Source organism: Podarcis raffonei, chromosome 8 (assembly GCF_027172205.1).
Source record: "Podarcis raffonei isolate rPodRaf1 chromosome 8, rPodRaf1.pri, whole genome shotgun sequence".
In the NCBI taxonomy this organism is placed as follows: Eukaryota; Metazoa; Chordata; class Lepidosauria; order Squamata; family Lacertidae; genus Podarcis; species Podarcis raffonei.
In genome coordinates this window covers 9,570,010-9,591,355 of record NC_070609.1, presented here as the reverse complement: position 1 = coordinate 9,591,355, position 21,346 = coordinate 9,570,010, and the positions used below count along the sequence as shown (strand labels likewise).

The following is a 21,346-nucleotide window of genomic DNA, read 5'->3' as shown; positions in this document are numbered from 1 at the left end:
TGCGTTTGGTGTGGATCAGCGAATGAGTGTCGGCTGTGTTCCCAGGGTGGGGTTCCCCAAACTGTGAGCTTCACCCAGGTGGTTCCACGGTGTGTCAGTGGATTTCTGGCACAGCCGTCACATTTTCAACTGTACCTTTTATTTATTCCTTTGTGTTTTATTGCACTGCAATTTGAATTCTGTGAAATGCGGCTGTGACACAACAAAATACAGTATGTAAGAAATTAAAGGAAGCAATAAAAATGCAATTAGAAAAACATACTGGACCACAGCTGCTGAAACGGCAGAAAAACCAGTCAGTGCCCCCACCCCAGCAATTCGCTGACTTCAGTGCAGGGGGATGGGGGAGGCGTAAACATCCCTGAATCCTCTGGGGAAGGCACTGGGTATTGTGGCAGACAAGTTTACGGTGGGAAGTGTTTCTTGATGTCTGGGAAGTTTGAAAGCCAATTTACCATCAGCTGAGGAACGCACATCAATCTGCAGTGGGAGACGGGATTAGGAGAGGCTTCGGGCGTTCCCACACGTGATGCTAAATGGGCCACATTTGAACTTCCTTCTGTTCTTTTTGCGAAACTTAATGGAAGCTGTGAATACAGGAACGAATGTGAAGAGAAGGGAAATGAGTGCTGCTGTAGCCAATGAAGGATTTAGATTTGCGCAACAAGCTGATTGAATTATTTAAGGTGTTTAAATAAGTTTTGTTTGTGGAGGGGGGAGAATATGGATGCTGAGTGACATCTACAGCAGGGCTGTGTGTATCTCACAAATGGAGAAAAGCAGCTCTGTCTGGCAAGGGCTCCAATTTTCTCTCTCTCTCCCCCTCACCCCCTCATTTTTGGGCTTTCTGCCTTCTGCCATATCAGTCCCTTTGGACACTGCTGGCAGGTAGGGAAGGGTCAAACCAGTCTAATTTCTTGTCCATGCCACTTTTGTACTGATTCTGTGATGACTCTGCATTCATCTTCTTTAAATAAAAAAATAAACCTGTGCAAGAATTTGCATTTAAATATGAAGTTGAATGTATTCTCGCTCAAAGCACACATTTCTACTGTTTTGATACTTCTTCTTTTTTGAGCTAACAAGTGCACCAGAACATTCAGGAAGTTTTTAAAAAAACTAGCAGATAATCTAGTTCAAACCTGCACATTAGTCCAAGCAGTAAGAATCAGGTCAGGTAATCTGCAAAGACTGAATTCCTTAAGCAGCAGCAGCAGCATACATTATGATATATCAACCCATATTTTATTCAGGTTCCAGCATTTGCTTTGCTGTAGAGTTTCGTTTTTTAAAAGGCAGGGAAGCACACAGCCCTGCGCTGTGTGTGTAAAATTTAAAAATGATTGCCTTATACCCTGTTAGAGAGCCAAGCCTGCAATCCATTGAAGTCAATGGGGCTTCTGAGCAGACATGTATAGATTTTGCTGCACGTTACATTTGTTGGAATGTCAACAGCCTTTGCTAACCTGGCTCCCTTACAGATGTTTTAGACTACAACATCTGGAGGGGGTTAGGTTGGAGAAGCCTGGTCTAGAATGAAGGAGGGAAGGAGTCTGGCAGGGTTATGTATTTAAGGCTCAGCCTACTCTCCCAAGCAACGCCTTGGCAAATGTTGGGGAAGAACCGCAGCTCAGTTGCTTAGAGCACCTGCTTGGCATGCAGAAGGGTCCCGGTTCAATCCCTGGCATCTCCCGGTAGGGCACGGAGAGCCTGTCTGTCTGAAACCCTGGACAGAGCAGTTGTCCATCAGTCCAGATAATACTGAACTAGACAGACCAATGGTCTGACTCAGGAAAAGGCAACTTCCTGCTGCTGAAAGCTCGCTTTTCTCGTCTCCCAACCCAATGAGTTATGAGCGCTCAAAAAAAAGTGCAGCAGCTTCACTTAATTTAGGTAGCACCTAAATATGGAAACAGCCGCACTCGGGTTGTCGATGACGACATCGCCCTGAGGGAAAGTGGGTGTGTCTCCCGCAATTTGCACCTCAGCCAGTTCCACAGGGCTAATTACCGTATTTTTCACTCTATAAGACACACCAGACCACAAGACGCACCTAGTTTTTGGAGGAGGAAAACAAGGAAAAAAAACATTCTCAGAAGCCAGAACAGCAAGAGGGACTGCTGCGCGGTGAAAGCAGCAATCCCTCTTGCTGTTCTGGCTTCTGGGATAGCTATGCAGCCTCCATTCGCTCCATAAGATGCACACACATTTCCCCTTACTTTTTAGGAGTGAAAAAGTGAGTCTTATAGAGCAAAAAATACGGTATATCACCAGCTTGCCTCAGATTCATGGCTTGGGCTTACCCCTCGACATGAGAGCAAAGTTAGCCAGCTCCAGGGGCAAAACTAGGCTTTCTTTCACCTCAAAAGTCCTGCACCTCCAAGAATCAAACCAAGGTAGATTCTTTGCCCTGGAGTAACCTGCAATACACAGACACCATTTTACTCATCATTCTGCTTCGACTGTCCACACTAGACAGGATGTGAGCAATCTCTCATCAGATCTCCGTATCGTTTTATTTTCCTCGCAGCATCGGGAGTGAGATTTGGAGCAGAGCCACAGCTCTGGGGAAGGAGGGTTTACCCTTTCTCCCAATGGATGTTGAGCCTTGGGGCTCCCAACTCTACAATTCCATGGTTGATACGTTTAGATTGATACGGATGTATTGGTGGTTATTGTATTCTCCGTTTGCACTGGTGGCTTCCCCCTGCTTTTCCCTCATTAGAAATAATAAAAAATAATAACGATATGTGAAAGTGTAAATAATAATGATCACCCTTCAGGCAGAACAAGCAGCAAGTTGATAAAGATGGAATGATACCCATTCAGTAATATGGAGGAAAGCAAATGCATAGGCTACTGAGAGCTGATGGTGCTTCTTCCTGCCACGAACGATACCTATGTGGATTCAAGAGCAAGTCTTGCACACAAGCCAGACTGTAGCTAGTTTAATTTATCCCACAGAATTCAATGGGAGCTGCTGAGATGGCTCCATCTGCCCAAGAGCTTCGCCCCGGCCTTGTGTTTTGGTCCTGTGGCTAGAGAATGACGAGCATGTGGCAGAAAGCTGGAAATCTGTGTGTGTGTGTGTGTGTGTGAGAGAGAGAGAGAGAGAGAGAGAGAGAGAGTGTATATATATATATATATAGAGAGAGAGAGAGAGAGTGTATGTGCGTGTTAAGGTCCTCAACACAAAGGGACATTGTGTTCTGTGTTTCCTGTTCCTTCTCAGAGCTGAATAAAAAAAAATGTTCAAAACTATGTCTCAGAGTCTCCCCTTTCACCAGCAAAGCCTCTGTGTTTCTGTGGGACACTTCTCAAACTAAGATGATCCAGCTTCCATCAGAATACGCACTGGACAATGCACAAAAGAACACAGGAGAAAAACCTTACCAATGCATACAGTGCTGGGAGTGCTTCTGCCTAATAATAATAATAATAATAATAATAATATCATCTACTTGAAAATCCAAATCAACAAACCTTTCTGCCAGAGAAACCTCTGGGATTGGGAGAGTGGGTTCCTCCATCCGAGGCTGTTGATATGTGCAAACTTAACCCCCCTGAGAATAATAATAGCGGAAACAGGGAAACGCACAAGCCCAACCTATGTCAGAAGGGAAACTTTATTTCAACCGAACATGGTATAAATAGTTAAATGCATGAACACAGATTCCCTGGGATTTCCTTTCCTTGTTTAATAAATAAAACTAGCTCAGAACCAAGGGCGAGCTTCCCCAAAATCAACAGGAAGAAATTATTCTCTCCTCCCACCAAAGTGCTGGAATGACAGTTTTGGTATCTACAAAAAAAGAGAGAGGAGATTCACTGGTGCTCTGGGACATCCTTGATATCCACAAAGCAATCCATCAATGGGACACCGGCAAGAATCGAACCTTGTTTCATATCCCACCTCTCCGCCACGCAGGAATTCAAGGTAGCTTGCAAGCGTATGATCGGCCAAAGGCATTTCCAGTTGTAACGGGGGTGGGGAGCTGGGAGCCTCCACATTCAAACCCTAAAAGAAAGAGGGGAAGGGCCTCAGCTCAATGGAAGAACAGCTGCTGCCTTGCATGCATAAGGTTTGAGGTTGAATCCCCTGCGTCTCTAGGCACGGCTGGCAGAGACTCCTCTCTGAATGAAATCTGGAGAGCTACTGCCAGTCTGTGTGGTTACTACAGAGCTACATGACCTGATATAGCCTTCCCATCTTCCAAGCTGCTCCCCTGCCTTGTGCCCCCCTCTGATGCCTTCTCAGATTTGGGGGACGATGAGCAAGCCCCCCCTGCAAGCCCCCGTCCTCTCTAGGCCAAATCCAGGAGCTGAAAACATCAGCCACGTCAGGAGGCTGGAGTTGTTTCCCACGGACAAGAGTTAACGTGCCTTTAAGAGAGGATCTTCACTGAGACGAATCATAGAATTGGAAGGAATAAATAAAAAACAGGGGAGGGTATGAATACCATATGAGAAGTCAACTAGAAGACAGAATAGGATCTCTTTTTTAAAAAAACAAGCCACAAGTTTGTCCCATGCTCCATGAAGGCTGGGGGCAGGCGAACAAATGAACTTTCTCATGTGGCACTTGGTTAAAACTATGAAATTCGCTCCAGTAAGATGTAGTGGCCGCCTCCAGCTTGGATGGCTTTAAAGAGGATTTTGACATTCATGGAGGGAAAGGCTATCGATGGCTACCAGCCAGGATGGCTATGCTTGGCCTCCCATGCCAGTTGCAGAGGAATCGCAATTGTGGAGTGGGGCACTGTGGCATTCAGGTCCTGACCGGGTCCTGCTCCCCACTGGGGCATTTGGTTGGTCAGTGAGAACACGACGTTGGACTATATGGGCCTTTGGTGCGATCCAGATACAGGAGTCTTCTTGTATGCCCCAATCTCCTGAGCATCTGCCTGGACACAGAATAGCTGGAGCTGATGAATCTTGCTCTGCTCCAGCTAAGCAATGTTTTAAGTCCTTACTCCTGCAGTAAAGGTAAAGCGACCCCTGACCACTAGGTCCAGTCGTGACTGACTCTGGGGTTGCAGAGCTCATCTCGCTTTGTTGGCCGAGGGAGCTGGCGTACAGCTTCTGGGTCATATGGCCAGCAGGACTAAGCCACTTCTGGCGAACCAGAACAGTGCACGGAAACGCTGTTTACCTTCCCGCCAGAGTGGTACCTATTTATCTACTTGCACTTTGACATGCTTTCGAACTGCTAGGTTGGCAGGAGCAGGGACTGAGCAACGGGAGCTCACCCCGTGGCTGGAATTCGAACCGCCAACCTTCTGATCTGCAAGCCCTAGGCTCTGTGGTTTAACTCACAGCGCCACCCTCTATATTTCTAGGCCCTATAATTGTGGAGTTGGGACCCCGAGGATCATCTTGTCCAACCCCCCGCAATGCAGGAATACACAGCTGTGCCATACGGGGATCAAACATGCAACCCTGGCGTTATCATCACCCCACTCTAACCAACTGAGCTATTTTGTGGGGAGAGGATTTACAAAAAAAAGCAAAAAACGAAACAGGCTTGTTTATTTCAGAATGCACTTTTAAACATGCATCAGAGATAAGCACGTGAGCAGGACCCCACCTTTCTGATGGCAGGAAGAAGTTTCAGAGGAGTTTAAAATAAAATAAAAACTTAAGCTTGCATATGAGTATTACTACGTCATGGGGAATTCACTCTGCCATCTTTTCCTTTGGCTTCCTGACAGTTCCACCTTTCCTGCACCAGAGGGTGCTAGTCTGGTAGATTATTGCTTTTATTAGAAAGGGAAGGTTGGTTTCTGTAGGAAAGCTCTGCACCTTGCCTGCTGATCTCTTCCTCAAACTGCTTTCCTGGCGTCTCTCGTCTGGCAAGTAAGCACCCCGCCCCTTTTACTTCCTTCCCTCGGAACTGCGCAAGTGCACAATGCGTCCCCAGCTTCAGAGGCATCGATTCCTCTGCAAAGGGTCAGGGCTCATTGCTCCAATCCCTAATCTCTTCTCAGACCTATTTGCCCATGAAGCAACCAAAGGCTAACAAGCAAAAAAAAAAAAAAACGCAAACAACTGCAGTGCCCGGTAGGCTTGGAAGCAAAAGTTCAAGGATGAATGTGGATGCGTAACGCAGTTGGGTGGAGGGAGAACTAGCAAAGCTGTTGTGCAGCCCGAAATTGCAGCGTCTCTCCAAGCTTTTGGGAAAGCCAGAGACAAAAAACAAAGTTTCTTCTGAAGCTCATAGTTTAAGCTGCAGAGTCCTCTCGTTCTACACCAAAATAAAATCTCAGTATGCACAATTCCTTTCCCTTCCTCTCCCATTGATAAATTATGCTGGAAGATTTTGAGGGCTCAGGCCTCTCTCTTTTCTTTTCTTTTGCTTACGTCACTCTGTGAAAGCACATGGTCACCCAACAGCAATACATAAATAAGAAGGATGTTGTGCAGAGACCCAAGCCAGCCTCGGCACACGTTTCAATTCACAACACCACTCATTTGGCGTCCGTTTTGCTGGCAAAATGTGACTGCGACATGGGGCGAGAACCCAGGTTGTGCTTTGGACCCCCTTCCCCAAAGAGACTGAGAGAAGCCACGTGATGAATGCAGCTTTTCATTTAATAGAAGACAGTTTCAACAAAAATAAAACTCCACACACACACGAAACAGAAAGGAATGACAAACTTTAGCCAAAAAAAATTAAAAAATGGGCGAGGGAGGAAAAGGAACACAAAATCAAACTGGCGCCATCTTCTTTTCTGTAAATGTAGTGTTAATGCAGCAAAAACTCCACGTGTGTCTGTGTGTCGGGTTGTGTGTGTGTGACAGAGAGAGAGAGAGAGAAAAAAAAGGAATCATGGTCAAGCAGATGGTGGGCACACAAAATTTTTGTTTTTCTCCCTCCTGCCTCTCCAGCCTGAATTTCCATGCAGCAAAAGTGCCCTCTCAAGCTCCCTGATAAGATTTTTATTGCACTTAAGAAAAATAATAATAAAGTAAAAAGCATAAAAAGCATAAAGTTCTATGTCTACCCAACAGCTGCCACCCTCCCCCCACCCCACATTTTTAGAGGGTGTTGCGGCGGAGAAAACGGTTCCTCTGCTAAGTCTATACAAAAAAAAGGGAGATTCCTTTTCATTTTCGTTTCATTTTTGGGGTTAGTACCGCAAATCTCCTGCAGAGATTTCATTTTGTGTCACCAGGAGGAAAGTAGTCCATCGTGTAGGGAGAGAGAAGCGTGTTTCTTTTTCTTCCTTTCCTGCTAGATACCGAGGTTAGAGTCGAGTGATCCCAGCGGGATTTCGTGAGAAAAGAATTCAAGGACCCGAAGAGAGGGCCTACTCTTCCCGCCGCACCTAGGCTCGAACCAAAAAAAGATGGCCGCTTGTTTTTACACCTGTCGTCCTACAACACAGACTTCCCCATGCAAGGGGGCTGGTTGCCCCGGCTCTCGTCCTACTGGCGACATACGAAAGCATCAGTCCTGGTTTCCCAACTTGGCAGGCAAGCTTCTCTTTTGGAAGAAACCTTGCCTATCGGAGCTAATCTCTGAGGCCATTTGAACCTGGTCTTTGCGGAGCTTCCCGTAATAGCCTTTGGGATCTCTTCCGCTGGGTCTCAACGCACCACAGGAGGGGGGGCAGGGGGAGGGACTGCACTGTTGGCTCCACCAGCTTCCCCCGCAATCCCAGGTATTTTTTTGGCTGAAAAAAAGTCCTTCCCTGAGAAATAAAATAATCAACCCCCACCCACCCTCTAGCAATACACTTTGTGCAGCAACCCGCCTCCTCCCCGCTTTCGGCGCTGAACAGCCGGCCAGGAGATCCACAAAGCCTGGCGCATTTCCTCTGTGGAGCAAAACGTAGGAGAGCAGTTCGCGTTTCAGCTGGTGGTGCGTTTACCCCCTTTTCTCAAGGAAACCGAAGTTGCAGGGAGTGGGAGAAGGGGTGCTGCTGTGAGGGATTCGACCTCCTTCTGCAAAAGTAGTGATTCTGGACCCCGAAAGGCCCTGGTGATAGCAAGATAACACTCTCATCACTGCGGCTGGGTCCTTGTCCACAGCTGATGTACGCACAGGAACTGTGGGAAAGGCTACAACTTTCTGAAGAAAAAAGTAACAATAAAAGATGAAAACTGCCCCCAAAATCAGCAGCATCCTAAGTTTCTCACGTCAGTTTTATCGTATGGGGTGAACAAAACGGGGGTGGGGGTGGGGGGGGAGAGATAGAACCACCCTGCCCTCTTCATAAACGTGCCATTTATGTAGTTTTACGGTCAGTTAAAATATTCGCTACTTCAACAGTCAAGCCATACACAGTATCACCCCCATCGTCCAAAAGTCCGGCATGGTATGGCTTGAAGAAGAACAAATCTTGATAGGAGAGATGCAAGGACTTTGCCTCCTTCTCTCTGCTGAAGGACAGGAGAACCCGGATCAGTCGAAGCCACGGCAGTCCTCTTATTGGTGGGCAATGGGCAATAGTTGCCCATCAATGCACAAAAAGGCATCACACACACACACACAGGGGCACGCTCTCTCTCTCTCTCTCTCTCTCTCTCTCTCAGCTTACTTCAAACAACTTCACCAGGGAAAAGCAGCTTCTTGGTGGCTTCCCCGATTCGGTGCACTCTGCAAACTGGGAGGAAGCAGAGATCCTTTTCCTTTTTTTAAGGTGGTTGGAGGTTAAAAGGCGGGAGGAAAAACTGTTCCCATTCTGTTCAACAGACACCGAAGAAAAGACAAACAAACAAGGAGACGCAAGTAAGGGAGGGCGGTGGGTGGGGAAAGAGAAACTGGAAAATAAAAATAAATAGTAGTCTGTGCTGCGGATTAAACAGCCTCAATAGTCTTGCTTGGCAAGGGAGCTACAGCATTACGGCGCTCTCAGCCAGCGGGACCCAGGAGAGGCCTGCTCCTCCCCAAGCATTCGTGGAAAACTGGACCTACTGGGACCTGCGGCGCTCGCGACACACGCAAAGCAAACACACAGGGCCCTGTTCATCTGTAGTGTTCGCCCTTTTCCTTTTAAAGTTTCCCAGTTAGACTGGAGAGAGGCGGTGCCAACGATCCGAGTCTGCAAAACAGCCGCTCTGCCTTGTGAAATCACTTGCAAGGGGCATCCCCTTGCAAAAGGAAAAAAACGAAACAAAAACATTGTTGAGTTCCCCCCCGGCAAGAGTTCCAGGGAGAGACACCAAAGCAGCAAAAGATGTCAAGAGTTCGCCCTGAAGAAAGCTCTTCTCCTGGGTCAAGGTCTCCTCAGCTCTTCTGTTTCCTGAATCCCGACCCCCCCTCCAAACAGAACATCTTTTATCAGAGGGAAGACTTCGAGAATGAGAAAAGGGGGGGGCGGCGGCAGGGGAAATGGTCACAGTTGGAAATGGATGCCGTTCGGGGGAACGGGACGGGCGGCGCTTGTCACGTTGCCTCTGTGTGGCAGTCAGGGGGGCGGTGGTGTTGTTGTTTTCGGAATCACATGGTGAAGGGAGGAGGTAAAGCTAGGCAGGCGCTTCCCCAAAGAGACCCCATTGGATGCGGAATGGCCCAGAACTGAAAGAGAGAGAAAAGGAGAAGGTGGGGAGGGAAGCAAGAAAGATGTCCGGGAGACCAGAGTGGGAGGGCAACGCAAGCAGATACAGACCCATATCTAATTATAAAATCACCGGCTTCTTACCAACTCATGAAAATGGCACAGTGCTAAATTTTCAATGTAGCTGCCTTGAAAGGAGGGGGGGGGGAGGTTTGAAACCCTTAAATAAAATTTCATTACAATTCTCTTCAGCCCCCTTCCATTCTTAACTTTCTCCCTTCAATTTGTCCCGGGATGTTAGTACCACACTGACTGCTTCTGCTTCCCCATCCAGCAATATATTGAATAATAAGTATGTATTTCAGGTTATCCCCATCTAGAAATACTACTACTCTAACAATAGCTCAAGTACCCGGCCCTCCCCATTCTCAGCCCTCACAAACACTTCTGCTCTTGCTGTGCTGTATTATATATGTTTCGGGAAAATATATATAATATATATACATTTTAGGTAAATATATTTACCTGAACACCACCCAGATTTGTTTCTAACGCCATGAGATTGAGAAGCTTGACTAAAGAGGCACACCAAGCTTGAATTTTCAAAATGCTCAGGTTCTGCTAAAGCAGTGTTTCCCAAGCTTGGGTCTGCAGCTGTTTTTGGACTACAATTCCCATCATCCCGGACCTGCTAGCTAGGGATGATGGGAGCTGTAGTCAAAAAACCCAAGTTTGGGAAAACCTGTGCTAAAGCTTACTTACTTAGAAAGTGAAAAACTCACTGAACCCAGCGGGACCTGATTCCTGCATAAGTGTGTTCAGGATTAATGCTTTCTAGGTGCCGTTCTGCTGGTGCCGCAATGCAGGGAAGAAGAGCTCCTGCCCCGCCCCCCATGGTATCCTTCCTGGAGGCCCCCCCCCCCTTTTAGCAGACAGCATATTCCCTCTGCCCATTTTGACACGCAACTCCCTTACCTAAAGCGTCACATTGGCTCCTGCCCCATCTCTAGGCTTGCTTCCCAAAGTAATTCCTCCAGCTCCTTCTCGTTCTTGGAACAGTTTAGCTCTGGAAAGCAGAGTGGAAAGGCAGAGAGTCAGCCAGGTACTTGCCCTGCTCCCAAGGAGTGTCTAAACCTGGCCTCTGCTTCTGTGTTCAAGATCCCTGTGAAATCCGTAGTCACCTGCCTTTTAGGAGGCAAGACGCCACACAGCCCCCCCCCCCCCCCCGGTTTCATTCCTTGACACAATAAGAGTAGGGTGGAGCCTGTCTGGTACCCTATATATACGCCTCTCCCAGAATGCAAAGCATGCTCTCTCTCTCTCTATGTGCTTACCATGTTCTACAGAGCAACTGGCCATTTTCCCATCATGCCCTGAGGGAGCATCTGGTAGTGCATGAACAAACTCCATCCTTAGTCCGTTGGGCAGCAGAGAGCTGTGAACAGCACTCTCACATGGCCCAGAGTTCATCTTTTCTGCCCCCAAAACAGGGCTTGGTGTGGAGGGGGAGGTTTCTGAGCCAGCTGCCCGCTTGGGAACAGCCTCAGTCTCTTGTCCATCTGAGCATTCAGTCTTTCCTGGCTGAGCCTGAGGGGCTGGAAGGTCGCTCGGCTTTGGCGGAGAAGCCTGTGGAGGAAGAGAGCTCCCCTCTTGCCGCATATCGGCGCCCCCCGGCGCTGCCTTCTCCGGCAGGCTCTCCACCCGCGTAACGACAAATATTTTGTGGCCTCGCCCAGGGCTGGAGACCGCAATCCTCCTCTCGTTCCCAGGAGAGCTGGCCTGAGCTGGAGGCCCACTGGCCAGTCCCAATCGAGATTCACATTTTATTTCTTCCGTAGTGTTCAAGGGGGGCAGCACCCTGCTTTCGGGGCTAAGGACACCGCTGATCTTTGGGGGGGAAGGTGGCTTGGGCAAGTCGCCCGCGTGATCAGGGCTGCTGAGCTTCTGAGGCGACGGCGGGAGAGCCTTCATCACCAGCTTCTCATCCTCTTCTTCCTCTGTGTCCGAATCGGAGTCTGAGGACTCGTCGTCGCCACCAGCTCCCTTGTCGGCCGCCCCATTCTCCAGGGAGGGCGGTGCCTCCCTGATTTCCTCCCCCTCCTCTGGCGTGGGCGCCATGTCGCCATTCTGCCCCTCGTCCTCCACCGGCCCCTCCTCGAGGGGCTCCGTGATGGTGATTTCGGGCATGGAGGCGGACTGCTGGAGCTGCTGCTCCTTCTCCTCCTTCTCTTTGGCAAGGACAAAGTTGCGCTTGCAGCCGTTCTGGATCTCCGTCAAGAGGGCCTTCTGCGTCTCGATAAAGCTCTTCACCTGCAAAAGGGAGAAAGGCACAGGGGCGCCATTTATTGTAAAGCTGGGGTAGGCAAAACATTTTTCAGCCTGAGGGGCCCACAGCCTCCTGGACAACTTGGGGGGGGGCAAAGTTGGCAAGGCAAGGAACGTAAATTTTATCTTTCAATGCCAGGTTAGTTTTCTCACATATTCATGCACCTCCTCTCCATCTTCCATGCAAGCAAGTATTGTCAGAGCTCAGGGACATTTTCCACCTTAGGCAAAACATCCCAGGAGGAAAGGAAATGGGGGCACTAGGGGATAGAGTTGTGTGTGGTAGAGGGAGAGTGGCATGGGGCAGACAGAAAGACTTGGGGCCCAAGAGTCTGAGGGTCCCAACCACCGTTGTAAGGGAAGCTGGCACAGAGCCCGAAGGTGGGCGTTTTGATGAGTTCGGCCTTGCCTGCTTGAGCTCAGATGCTGCATGGGTTGGAAGGAATCAGAGAGCTTTTAGGCTGAAGGGGATCAAAAGACCACTGCGGCCCCGGACAAATTACACACACAGAAGCCTTGCAAAGTATGGACCTTCATGGGCAATACAGGGAGAGGAGAAACGCTCATCAAGCATCATACATTGTAGAATTGGAAGGGATCCTGAGGGTCCTCTAGTCCAACCCTCCTCAACGCAGGAATCTCAACTAAAACATCCACAACAGATGGCCATCCAACCTCTGCACGAAAACCCCCAATGAAGGAGGGTCTGTTCCACAGTCGGACAGCGCTTACTGCCAGAAAGTTCTTCCTGATTTTGCTGATGTGCCCCTTTTCTCCCTGCGGCAAGTTTCAATGTGGGAGTGCATCTCTCGGGGGCCTCTCTGTGGCTACAACTGCCTCACTGAGTGCACACCTGGGAGTAGCTGAGAGACGTCGGACTGGCAGATCTGCATATTCCTAACTTGTAAGTGTACTTTTGACAATAAAGAGTTAATTACTTACTCCAGATAGCCCTTGCCTGACAGTACCATGACAGGCCACAGGAAGCTGGTCTGGCTACTGGTGTACCTAGATCAGTATTGCCCGCACTGACTGGCAACAGCTCTTGCCAGGGTTCCAGGCGGAGTCTTTCCCATCTCTACATGGGAGAGGCTGGAGGCTGAACCTGGACTTTTCCGTGTGCTCTGCCATTGCGCCACAGCTCTTCCACACGGGGAAGGCCTTCCACAAGTGGGAAGGGACAAAGAGAAGCCAAATGCCTGGCACAACTGGAGTTTTTCTACCTGCCTACAGCACACCTGTGTCTGTGCCAGGCACTGGGCCTCTTATTTTTCCGGAGCGGAAGGTTTATCGGCGAGGCAGCAGGGTTACCTGGCTGGCTGCGCTGGCACACGCCACGTGCGGAGCCAAAGCTACGCCAGCAAAACCGACCTATAGCAACGGAAACGTGAGACGGCGGGTATCGAGTGGCTCGGACAAAGGCTTTTGCTCCCTGACAGGCGGAATCATGTTACTGCCTCGCGACAGAGAAAGCTTTTACAACGCGGCATTTCAAATGAAGGCAGCTCAGTGGCAACAGCAGTGTGCTGTCGGCGAGGGATGCTTGTGGGGCCTGGAAATATACATCGCTGGGAACAGGAGACAGCTGCCCACACGAAGGCATTTGCCACAAGCTCCCAAGCAGCTATTTAGACACCTGTAGACGTCAAGAGTGTTTATGTGTTTGGTCGTGAGGGACCAGGAAAGCACATGGCTAAGTCATTCTGTTTCCATGCAGAGAACACTGCTGAGTAAATGCTAAGGTGTGTGGCTTCCGCCCTTTATAAAATACCCTGTTCCATCTTCATACCATCTCCTGCTCCCAGCCAAACTCCTCCCCCCCCCCCACTTTTTCAAAAGACCCTTTTTGCTTCTGCTTTGATGTTTCTATCCCAACCTGTCTTAGTGGGACTCAGGGTGCTGTACACAAAATCATCCCATTTCGTGCAAGGCTGAGAGCCTCGACCCACAACAGCCTAAAAAGCGAGTTCTGGGCATTTAAGAAGGATGCTGACAAGCTGGAATGTGTGCAGAGGAGGGTAACCAAGATGATCAAGAGTCTGGAAACCAAGCCTGATGAGGAACGGTTGTGGGAATTGGGTATGTTTAGCCTGGGAAAGAGGAGCCTGAGAGGAGATAGGACAGCCATCTTCAAATATCTAAATGGAGTATCTCATGGAGGATGGAGCAAGCTTGTTTTCTCCCACCCCAGAGGGTAGGACTTGAACCAATGGATTCAAAGTTAAAAGAAAGGAGATTCCTACTAAACATCCGGAAAAAAATTTTGACAGTAAAAGCTGTTTGAGAGCGGAATGGACTCCCTCGGAAGGTTGTGGACTCTCCTTCCTTGGAGGTTTTTAAGCAGAGCTTGACCCTTGGGATCCCTTCCAACGCTACAATTCTATGGGCTAGGTGGGGGTTGAAGGCTCCAGGGGCACCCCTGGTGGTTCAAGCACTCCCTGTATGCCTAATATGAGGAGAAAATCAAACTAGGCCATCTCAGGAGGGTTTTGACTTCCCCAGCCGCTTCCTTCGGTCTGCAACAGAAGCACAGCACAGACTCACCGATTCCTTTTTGGGCTCCCTGTCGAGGTCCAGCCTGAGCAGCGAGTGATTGACTTTCAGGGCTAAAGACAAGGCCATCAACCCTCCGGTCTTGATTTCATTCTCCCGAAGGTCCAGCCGAAGTAGCCGGGGACTCTCTGCGATGAATTCCGCCACTGCCACAGCGCCTGGGCACCAAGAGACACAGGCAGTGAGTCCATGTGAACGCAGGGGCCAAGCCTGTGGCGGCTGCTCTGCCCTCGGAAAAGACAGAGCGCCGCCTGAGCACCCGGGGAGGCTGCGTGGCCTGGCTTACCCTCACACGTCAGCTTGGTCGACGCCAAGCCCAACCTCAGCACTGAGCGGTTGCTGATGAGCCCGTTCTTCAGGTTGCGGACACCTTCATTGCCGATGGGGTTGTGTCCCAGATTCAGGGTCTCCAGGCTCTGAGTGTGAGGCTGGAGATGGAAACAGGGAATGTTGGTTTGTTGCTTGTTTACTGACTGCCTCTGGGGGCTTAGTCCACTTCAAGGCAGCTCACAACGGCTCAATTTGCACACAACACTGACCCAAACCAGGGATCAGCCCAGTCCGGTGAGTCTGCAAGCTCCCAGAGAGGAGACTGCAATTGCTTTGTCCTTCCTCTGGTCCTGTTACTACTGCGAGCTATGCCACGGTTTGAGGATTAGCATGTTGTCTGAACCTGAGCTCATGCTTTGTCTCCTTCAGGCAAACCATGAACTGTAAATCAAGAAACACACCTTGGTAATGACCTTGTGGTCTGTCTGGAGTGAGACGAACAATGAGTCGAGCTTTGAAAGACACGCTAAGACAAACAACGGCTTAGCTCCCAGCAACAGAATCAAACAGAGGACCGAAGAGGCTGCAACTGCCTGTCCAGAAACCCACATGCTCACCTGTTCAGACAAAGTCATGGTTTCACTTAGCCTCACCCGTGAACCGGGCCTATGGTCTAAAGACACAATTCACACAACAGTTTTTTAAATTGATAATGGCAGCAGCACGGACAACAAATGAGAACCACCATACAGAATTCCTGCATACATACAGAGCTCTTTTAAGATGAACGGCTGTTCTAACAATGAAGGCCTTATGTGTAGAAGGTACAGCCCAAAATAAGTAGTTTTTAAAACCCACATACAAGTTTGGGGGCCAAATGCACCTCTGTGGGAAGGGCTTTCCACAATCTGGGTTTTGAGTCACTCTGCCCTCAGGTCTGCTGGTGCTCACATGGCCCGAGAATTTGCAAGGCTCTCTGTGCAGGATTCTGGCCACCCAAGTGGGAAATAAACCCCGTGTTTCGTAAGAGAACTGGCAACTGGCTGAAGTTTAACTTCCATCTAGCAGGGACCTCATCCTTCCTCCCTACTCCCAAATCCACAGCTGTGAGGAGGGTAGAAGGCAGACCCACTGAAGACCAAAGCAGGTCCAACATACAACAGAGTTGTATGAAATATTTTCTGTCTCTTAACTACAGCCAATCCAATTCACCAGGTGATGAGAAAGGGACAAAACGTTCTCTCCACACACTTGTAGCTAAAAGCAAACATTAGCCGTTCCTTGGAGGAAAATCCTTGAGCCCCCAAGCCATTTTAGTTGTCCTGTTCAGCACCTATTCTGGGAAAGCTGCAGCTCTGTGATAGAGCACCAGCCTTGCATGCAGACAGCCCCAAATTCAATCCCTGGCATCTCCATGTAAGCCTGGGAAGGACACCCTGGAGAGGCACAGCTGGTCAGCGCAGTCAGCAGGGAGAACCCATGGTTTGACTCAGTCTAAGGGACAGCCTCCTTGGGATAGCTCCACCGGCAGAGCTCAGACTCTAAACCTCAGGGTTGTGGGTTCGAGCACCATGTTGGGCAAAAGATTCCAGCATTGCAGGGGGCTGGACTAGATGACTCTGGTGGTCCGTTCCAACGCTACAATTCTATGATTCTAAGGCAACTTCCTGCGTTTCATTACTCTTTTTCCGTTTTTTTAGACGGGACAGCTGAACGCAGTACAGTGGTGCCTCTGGTTACGTACTTAATTCGTTCTGGAGGTCCGTTCTTAACCTGAAACTGTTCTTAACCTGAAGCACCACTTTAGCTAATGGGGCCTGCCGCTGCCACCGCAATTTCTGTTTTCATCCTGAAGCAAAGTTCTTAACCCAAGGTACTATTTCTGGGCTAGCGGAGTCTGTAACCTGAAGCGTATGTAACCTGAGGTACCACTGTACAGGCAGCGAACTTTTCGCGCGGGGATCCTGTTCTCACCCTGCCTTTTTCCGGGTGCAAAAGGACCCGTGTGTCAATTGGACGCCCCTAGAATGGTCACCGCCTGTATTCTAAAGATGGCAGAAGCAGCCCTAAATTTATAATGGCTTTTGGTAGCTGTCTGTTGTTTTCAATAGCGGGAAGGAGAAAAAGGAGGTTCTGTTTTCAAGTTGGGCTGGATGGGTGGGGGTCGGGCAGCAAGCGCAGCTGCCTCTGGGCTTTCCAGCTCGCAGTGTGCTTTGGTGACCCCCCCCCCCGGACTGCACCAGGCCAGATGTTCCCACCCCTAACATGGAAGGAGGAGGATAAAGCTCAGTGGCAAAGCTCCCCTGTTACACTCAGGAGGCCCCAAGGCGCAAACCCCAGATAACAGATCAGCTGGGCAGAGAGGCCAACATGTTGCCCAACAAAGCTCCCACAGAAAAGGGTCGGGCCGGAGCTCCGACTGGCCTCTGGCTCCCGAGCCAGAGAACGAGGCCCCGGGGCAGCAAGGCTGCCTGTGACTCACCAGCGTCATCCCCATGTAAGCCATGCCGGTGTGAGTCAGCTGGTTGTTCCACAGCACCAGGGTGACGAGGCCTTTCCGCTGCTCCTTCAGCCCCTCGCAGATGTACGCCAGGCCTGTGAAGCGAATGACGAGCAGTTGAGGGAGGGAGGATGGGAGTCCCTTTTCGCAGCCCTCATTAGACGCGACACCAGCTCAGTCGGACACAAATACCCAGGCACCATCGGCTTTCGGAGGCGGCACTTTCCTTGTCTCAACTAATCCCCCTCCCCTTTCTCTCCCCCCTTGCTCCGCCAACTCGGCTGTCACGGTGGCAGCCGGGAAAATTTTGTGCACTCGTTGGATTTGTGTTTAAAAGGACAGAAGAGAGCACCACAAGAACACATTTACATTTTCTCTGCATGTCCGATTTAGGGAACAGCTAAATCGGTTTGCTCATCAGATTTATATCCTCTGACGGCAACAGCTGGGCAAATTCCCCGTGTTAACTTCAATTGGTTCTTTTGGTTCTAGTTAGGAGGGGGATTTTTAAGAAGGGGGAAACTGAAGACGGCAACTTTTTATTTGGTTGTAAATATCCAACGCCGCCTTCCGTTATGTGCAAAGACACCCACGTGAGGTTCTGGTAAATGCGTCACGTTTTATTTCAAATTAAATGTGTTCAAGGATTTAACCAGTGATAGGCAGATGATCAGAGCCAACCAAACTCATGTAAGTAGCCGATGGCTCTGTTCTTCCAAATTAGAAGAACTTCTTGCTGGTGAGTAGTTTGGCACAGCTAAAATAAAAATACATTAATATATTAATTAACACACCAGACATTATAAGCTTCCCGATACAGGGCTGCCTTCAGGTGTCTACGGAAGGTTGTATAACAGTTTATCTCTCTGACATCTAACGATGTCAAGCAACATGTTTTCAAACAACAGAATCCGACCATTTCTTGGAAGAGAATTTGAGCCGCCCTGGCCTAGACCGCAACTATTGTCTTTCTTCTTAAGCACATTGCAGAGACACAGCCTGAGCCCTCCTCTCGGTTTCTCAAAGAATTTGGGGGGAGACCGAAGCAGGGATCCCTCACCTGAGTCTAGGATGTGGTTGTTCCTCAGGTCCAGAATCTGTATGAAGCAATTGAACTTCAAGAGGTTGCCCAGCTGAGCAGAGTCCTGGAGGCTGTTCAACTTGTTGTCAGCCAGGTAAAGCTCCCGCAAATTCATGTTCATTTTAAGAGCCGTTGCTGGAAAGCAGACAAAGGGGAGAATAAAATTAAAGAGAAGTGGCTGCCTTGCTAAGGAAATCAGCCCTGAGTGCTCACTGGAAGGACAGATCCTGAAGCTGAGGCTCCAATACTTTGCCCACCTCATGAGAAGAGAAGACTCCCTGGAAAAGACCCTGATGTTGGGAAAGATGGAGGGCACAAGGAGAAGGGGACGACAGAGGATGAGATGGTTGGACAGTGTTCTCGAAGCTACCAGCATGAGTTTGGCCAAACTGCGGGAGGCAGTGGAAGACAGGAGTGCCTGGCGTGCTCTGGTCCAGGGGGTCACGAAGAGTCGAACACGACTAAACAACTAAACAACAACGGCTGCCTTGCTGAGCCTCCCAGGTGACGATGAGATTTCTGCCTGCCCAGCTGGGCAGCGGATGTGAGACCAGGCCACAGACCCCCTGTGCGACTGATGCATCCCTTCACAGGACAAGCCCTTGGCTTCGGCCTGTTATGAGTCTGCCAACAGCAAGTAAGGAGGAGAGTTGGGCCTTGCCCCTTGATCTGACCTTGGCCTAAATTAGCCCACCAGCCAACTGGCGACCGTTTGAAACCAGCAAGTTAAATAATGAGGTCTGCTGTCTTTCACCAGTTTTCCTCAGTGAGACAACTCCCCGTTCCTGCCCACAAGACAAGGTGGACAAATCTAACTGGCTGCCCGGTGGGGATGGAGCAAGGAGAGGCACAATCCACCAGACGTTCTCCTGTTTATTTATCTGCCTCAAGACATAATAAGTGAGTAAAGAGGAGATAAGCTGGGGTCGCTTCAAGGGCAGGTAACGTATGAGAAAATGGCAGCGGTGTCTTGGAAGTCTATGAAATCTCAGGAGGGGAACTGCCTGTCATGCCCAATACAGAGAACTGTCTGAAAGCCGTGAGTTCTCATTCAATCCACCTGCTTTCTGCCTGGGGCTGCAGAGAGACCACAACTGGCTTGTAAAGATTGGCAACCCAAGAGGAGGAAGAGAATGGAATTTAAGAACCAACCCCTCCCTGCTCTTCATTTATAGACACCTGGAACTGAAAGCACAAGGTCAGCCGCAGCCGGGCATTTGTCACTAGGCGGCACGTAACTGAAGGAGACTGTCTTTCAAACTTCATCCATTATTGCTAGCATTCTTTAGGCTGGCTCCTATTCATTATTAATGCCTTCAGCAGGATGCAAAAAACCAGGTGAGGGTGTTTCGTTCTCCCAAGTTTAATACTGCTTCTCTTGGTATCTCTCACCTAGGCTAATCTTAAAAAATGATGCCTTTGGGAGCTGGAGTGTTAGTGGTAAAGCCTGGATTTCATACTCAGAAGAGTCAGGATGAACCAAAACCAGAGCATGTGTGGTTCCAGTCCTATTCAATCCTCCCCTATATTTTACGACACCTCCCTTGCCCCCGATCATGGACTCTGCATGTGGATCTGGGAGCTCTGGCAAGGCAAGGGTGCCCTTCGAGCCTCCACACTGCGCCTTTCAAGGATCTAGGCTGACTGAAGAGCCCAGAGATGAGGGAAGGCAACAAGGGGGCTTCTTCCTGCATCTGTGGGGACCACTCTGCCCCTCATTATGACTACCAATGCTGGCACATTTGCAGTGCTGCAGAGGGATGCCTTTGGCAGGCAAGGAGCCCTCGCAGAAAAGACGCCTGCTAGCAGCAAGCTGAGCTCTCAGTGGGGAATTAGGAAAAGTGACAATGGAAGCGGAGGGCCAGCAAGAGAGAAGGGCGTTTGGCTGGATACATAGAGGGCAACTCAAGCTGTTCACCTAGCAACATAAGGGGACGCCCCGACAGGCTGGCGTTCTCCAGGTGCAGCACGGCCAGGCTGTTGCTGATGCGCAAGGCGCGCGCCACAAACGGTGCCGAGTGATCGAGCAGAGGTGTGTTGCGGGCATCCAAGTACTGGAGGCAGTTTGTCTGTGGAAGGAAGGAAAGGTTGAGAGTCAGGTCACAGAAAGGTATGAACGGTGCTGTACCTGGATATCAACAAATGTTTCAGCTCAGAACGCCCGTGAGCCAGAGGTGCTCTTAGCCAGCACCTCAAAGCAGGTTGTCGCGCAACCAAGTCAGAGGGCTGGAAGCAGCCAGAAGAGTATGCAGTAGACCAGACATGCGCAGCAGGAGAGAACAATCGGTATACAGTGGTACCTCTGATTACAAACTTAATTCGTTCTGAAGGTCCGTTCTTAACCTGAAACTGTTCTTAACTTGAAGCACCACTTTAGCTAATGGGGCCTCCCACTGCCGTGCAATTTCTGTTCTCATCCTGAAGCAAAGTTCTTAACCCGAGGTACTATTTCTGGGTTAGCGGAGTCTGTAACCTGAAGCGTCTGTAACCCGAGGTACCACTGTATTGCAAGTGAAACCACTGCTGCTCCTGAGTTCCCACGCCACCAGCACCCGGCTGCAGCCTGTGGCGAGGGACGCAGCTTGTGGTTTCACTCGTGATATAGCGCTGGGTGAAGAAGCCATCTCGCACCGGCCCTCATACCGCTGAGGGAGAAACAAGCTACATCGGCCAGGCCAATGTAGCTTGTTCCTCCCTCGGCTGCCCACACAGGCAGGCGGATTGTTTCTATTTCTGCGTTGAAGGGCGCATGGCTGCCTGCTTGCACAAGCTGGAGACGGGGGTGGGGGCTCTGGTAGACTTCTCCGTTTAGGAGCTAGCAGCCGCACACCCGCGCTCCTGAACGGACAAAGAGTTAGCTCACAGCCCCTGCACGAGCGAAGGGGCGGGCTTCTCAGCTGATCAAGCCCCCGGTCTTCAGCTCGCGCAGGGTGGGTGGGTTAGCTCTTCCTCCCAGGAGGAAGTGCTGGGGCTGCCTTATGCTGCCACCGGGCCCGGCGCTTGGCATTGGGCAGCCCTGCTCCACAAGCTGTGGATGGGGTGCCTTGTGGAGGGGTGCAGAGGCTGCTGCCGCTGTTTAAAGAGAAAAAACTTTAAAGAGGCTTGTGGTAAGGG

At 49.9% G+C, this 21,346-nt stretch overlaps 1 protein-coding gene across 2 annotated transcripts in view; it reads right to left on the bottom strand.

Moving 5' to 3' along the window:
- Positions 1-8,213: 8,213 nt before the first annotated feature.
- Positions 8,214-21,346, bottom strand: part of PPP1R37 (protein phosphatase 1 regulatory subunit 37) — a 49,893-nt gene continuing 36,760 nt past the window's right edge. Inside the window, exons 6-13 of one of the 2 annotated variants that reach the window (XM_053397810.1) lie at positions 20,151-20,301; positions 18,212-18,367; positions 17,134-17,246; positions 14,668-14,809; positions 14,373-14,539; positions 10,838-11,813; positions 10,479-10,569; positions 9,416-9,523 (exon numbers count right to left, since the gene is read on the bottom strand). In XM_053397810.1, coding sequence (XP_053253785.1) covers positions 10,487-10,569; positions 10,838-11,813; positions 14,373-14,539; positions 14,668-14,809; positions 17,134-17,246; positions 18,212-18,367; positions 20,151-20,301 — 1,788 coding nt within the window. In that variant the 3' untranslated portion in view covers positions 9,416-9,523; positions 10,479-10,486. Of the gene's footprint in view, positions 9,524-10,478; positions 10,570-10,837; positions 11,814-14,372; positions 14,540-14,667; positions 14,810-17,133; positions 17,247-18,211; positions 18,368-20,150; positions 20,302-21,346 lie in introns of both variants that reach the window. The other variant, XM_053397809.1, reaches the window with a different exon arrangement.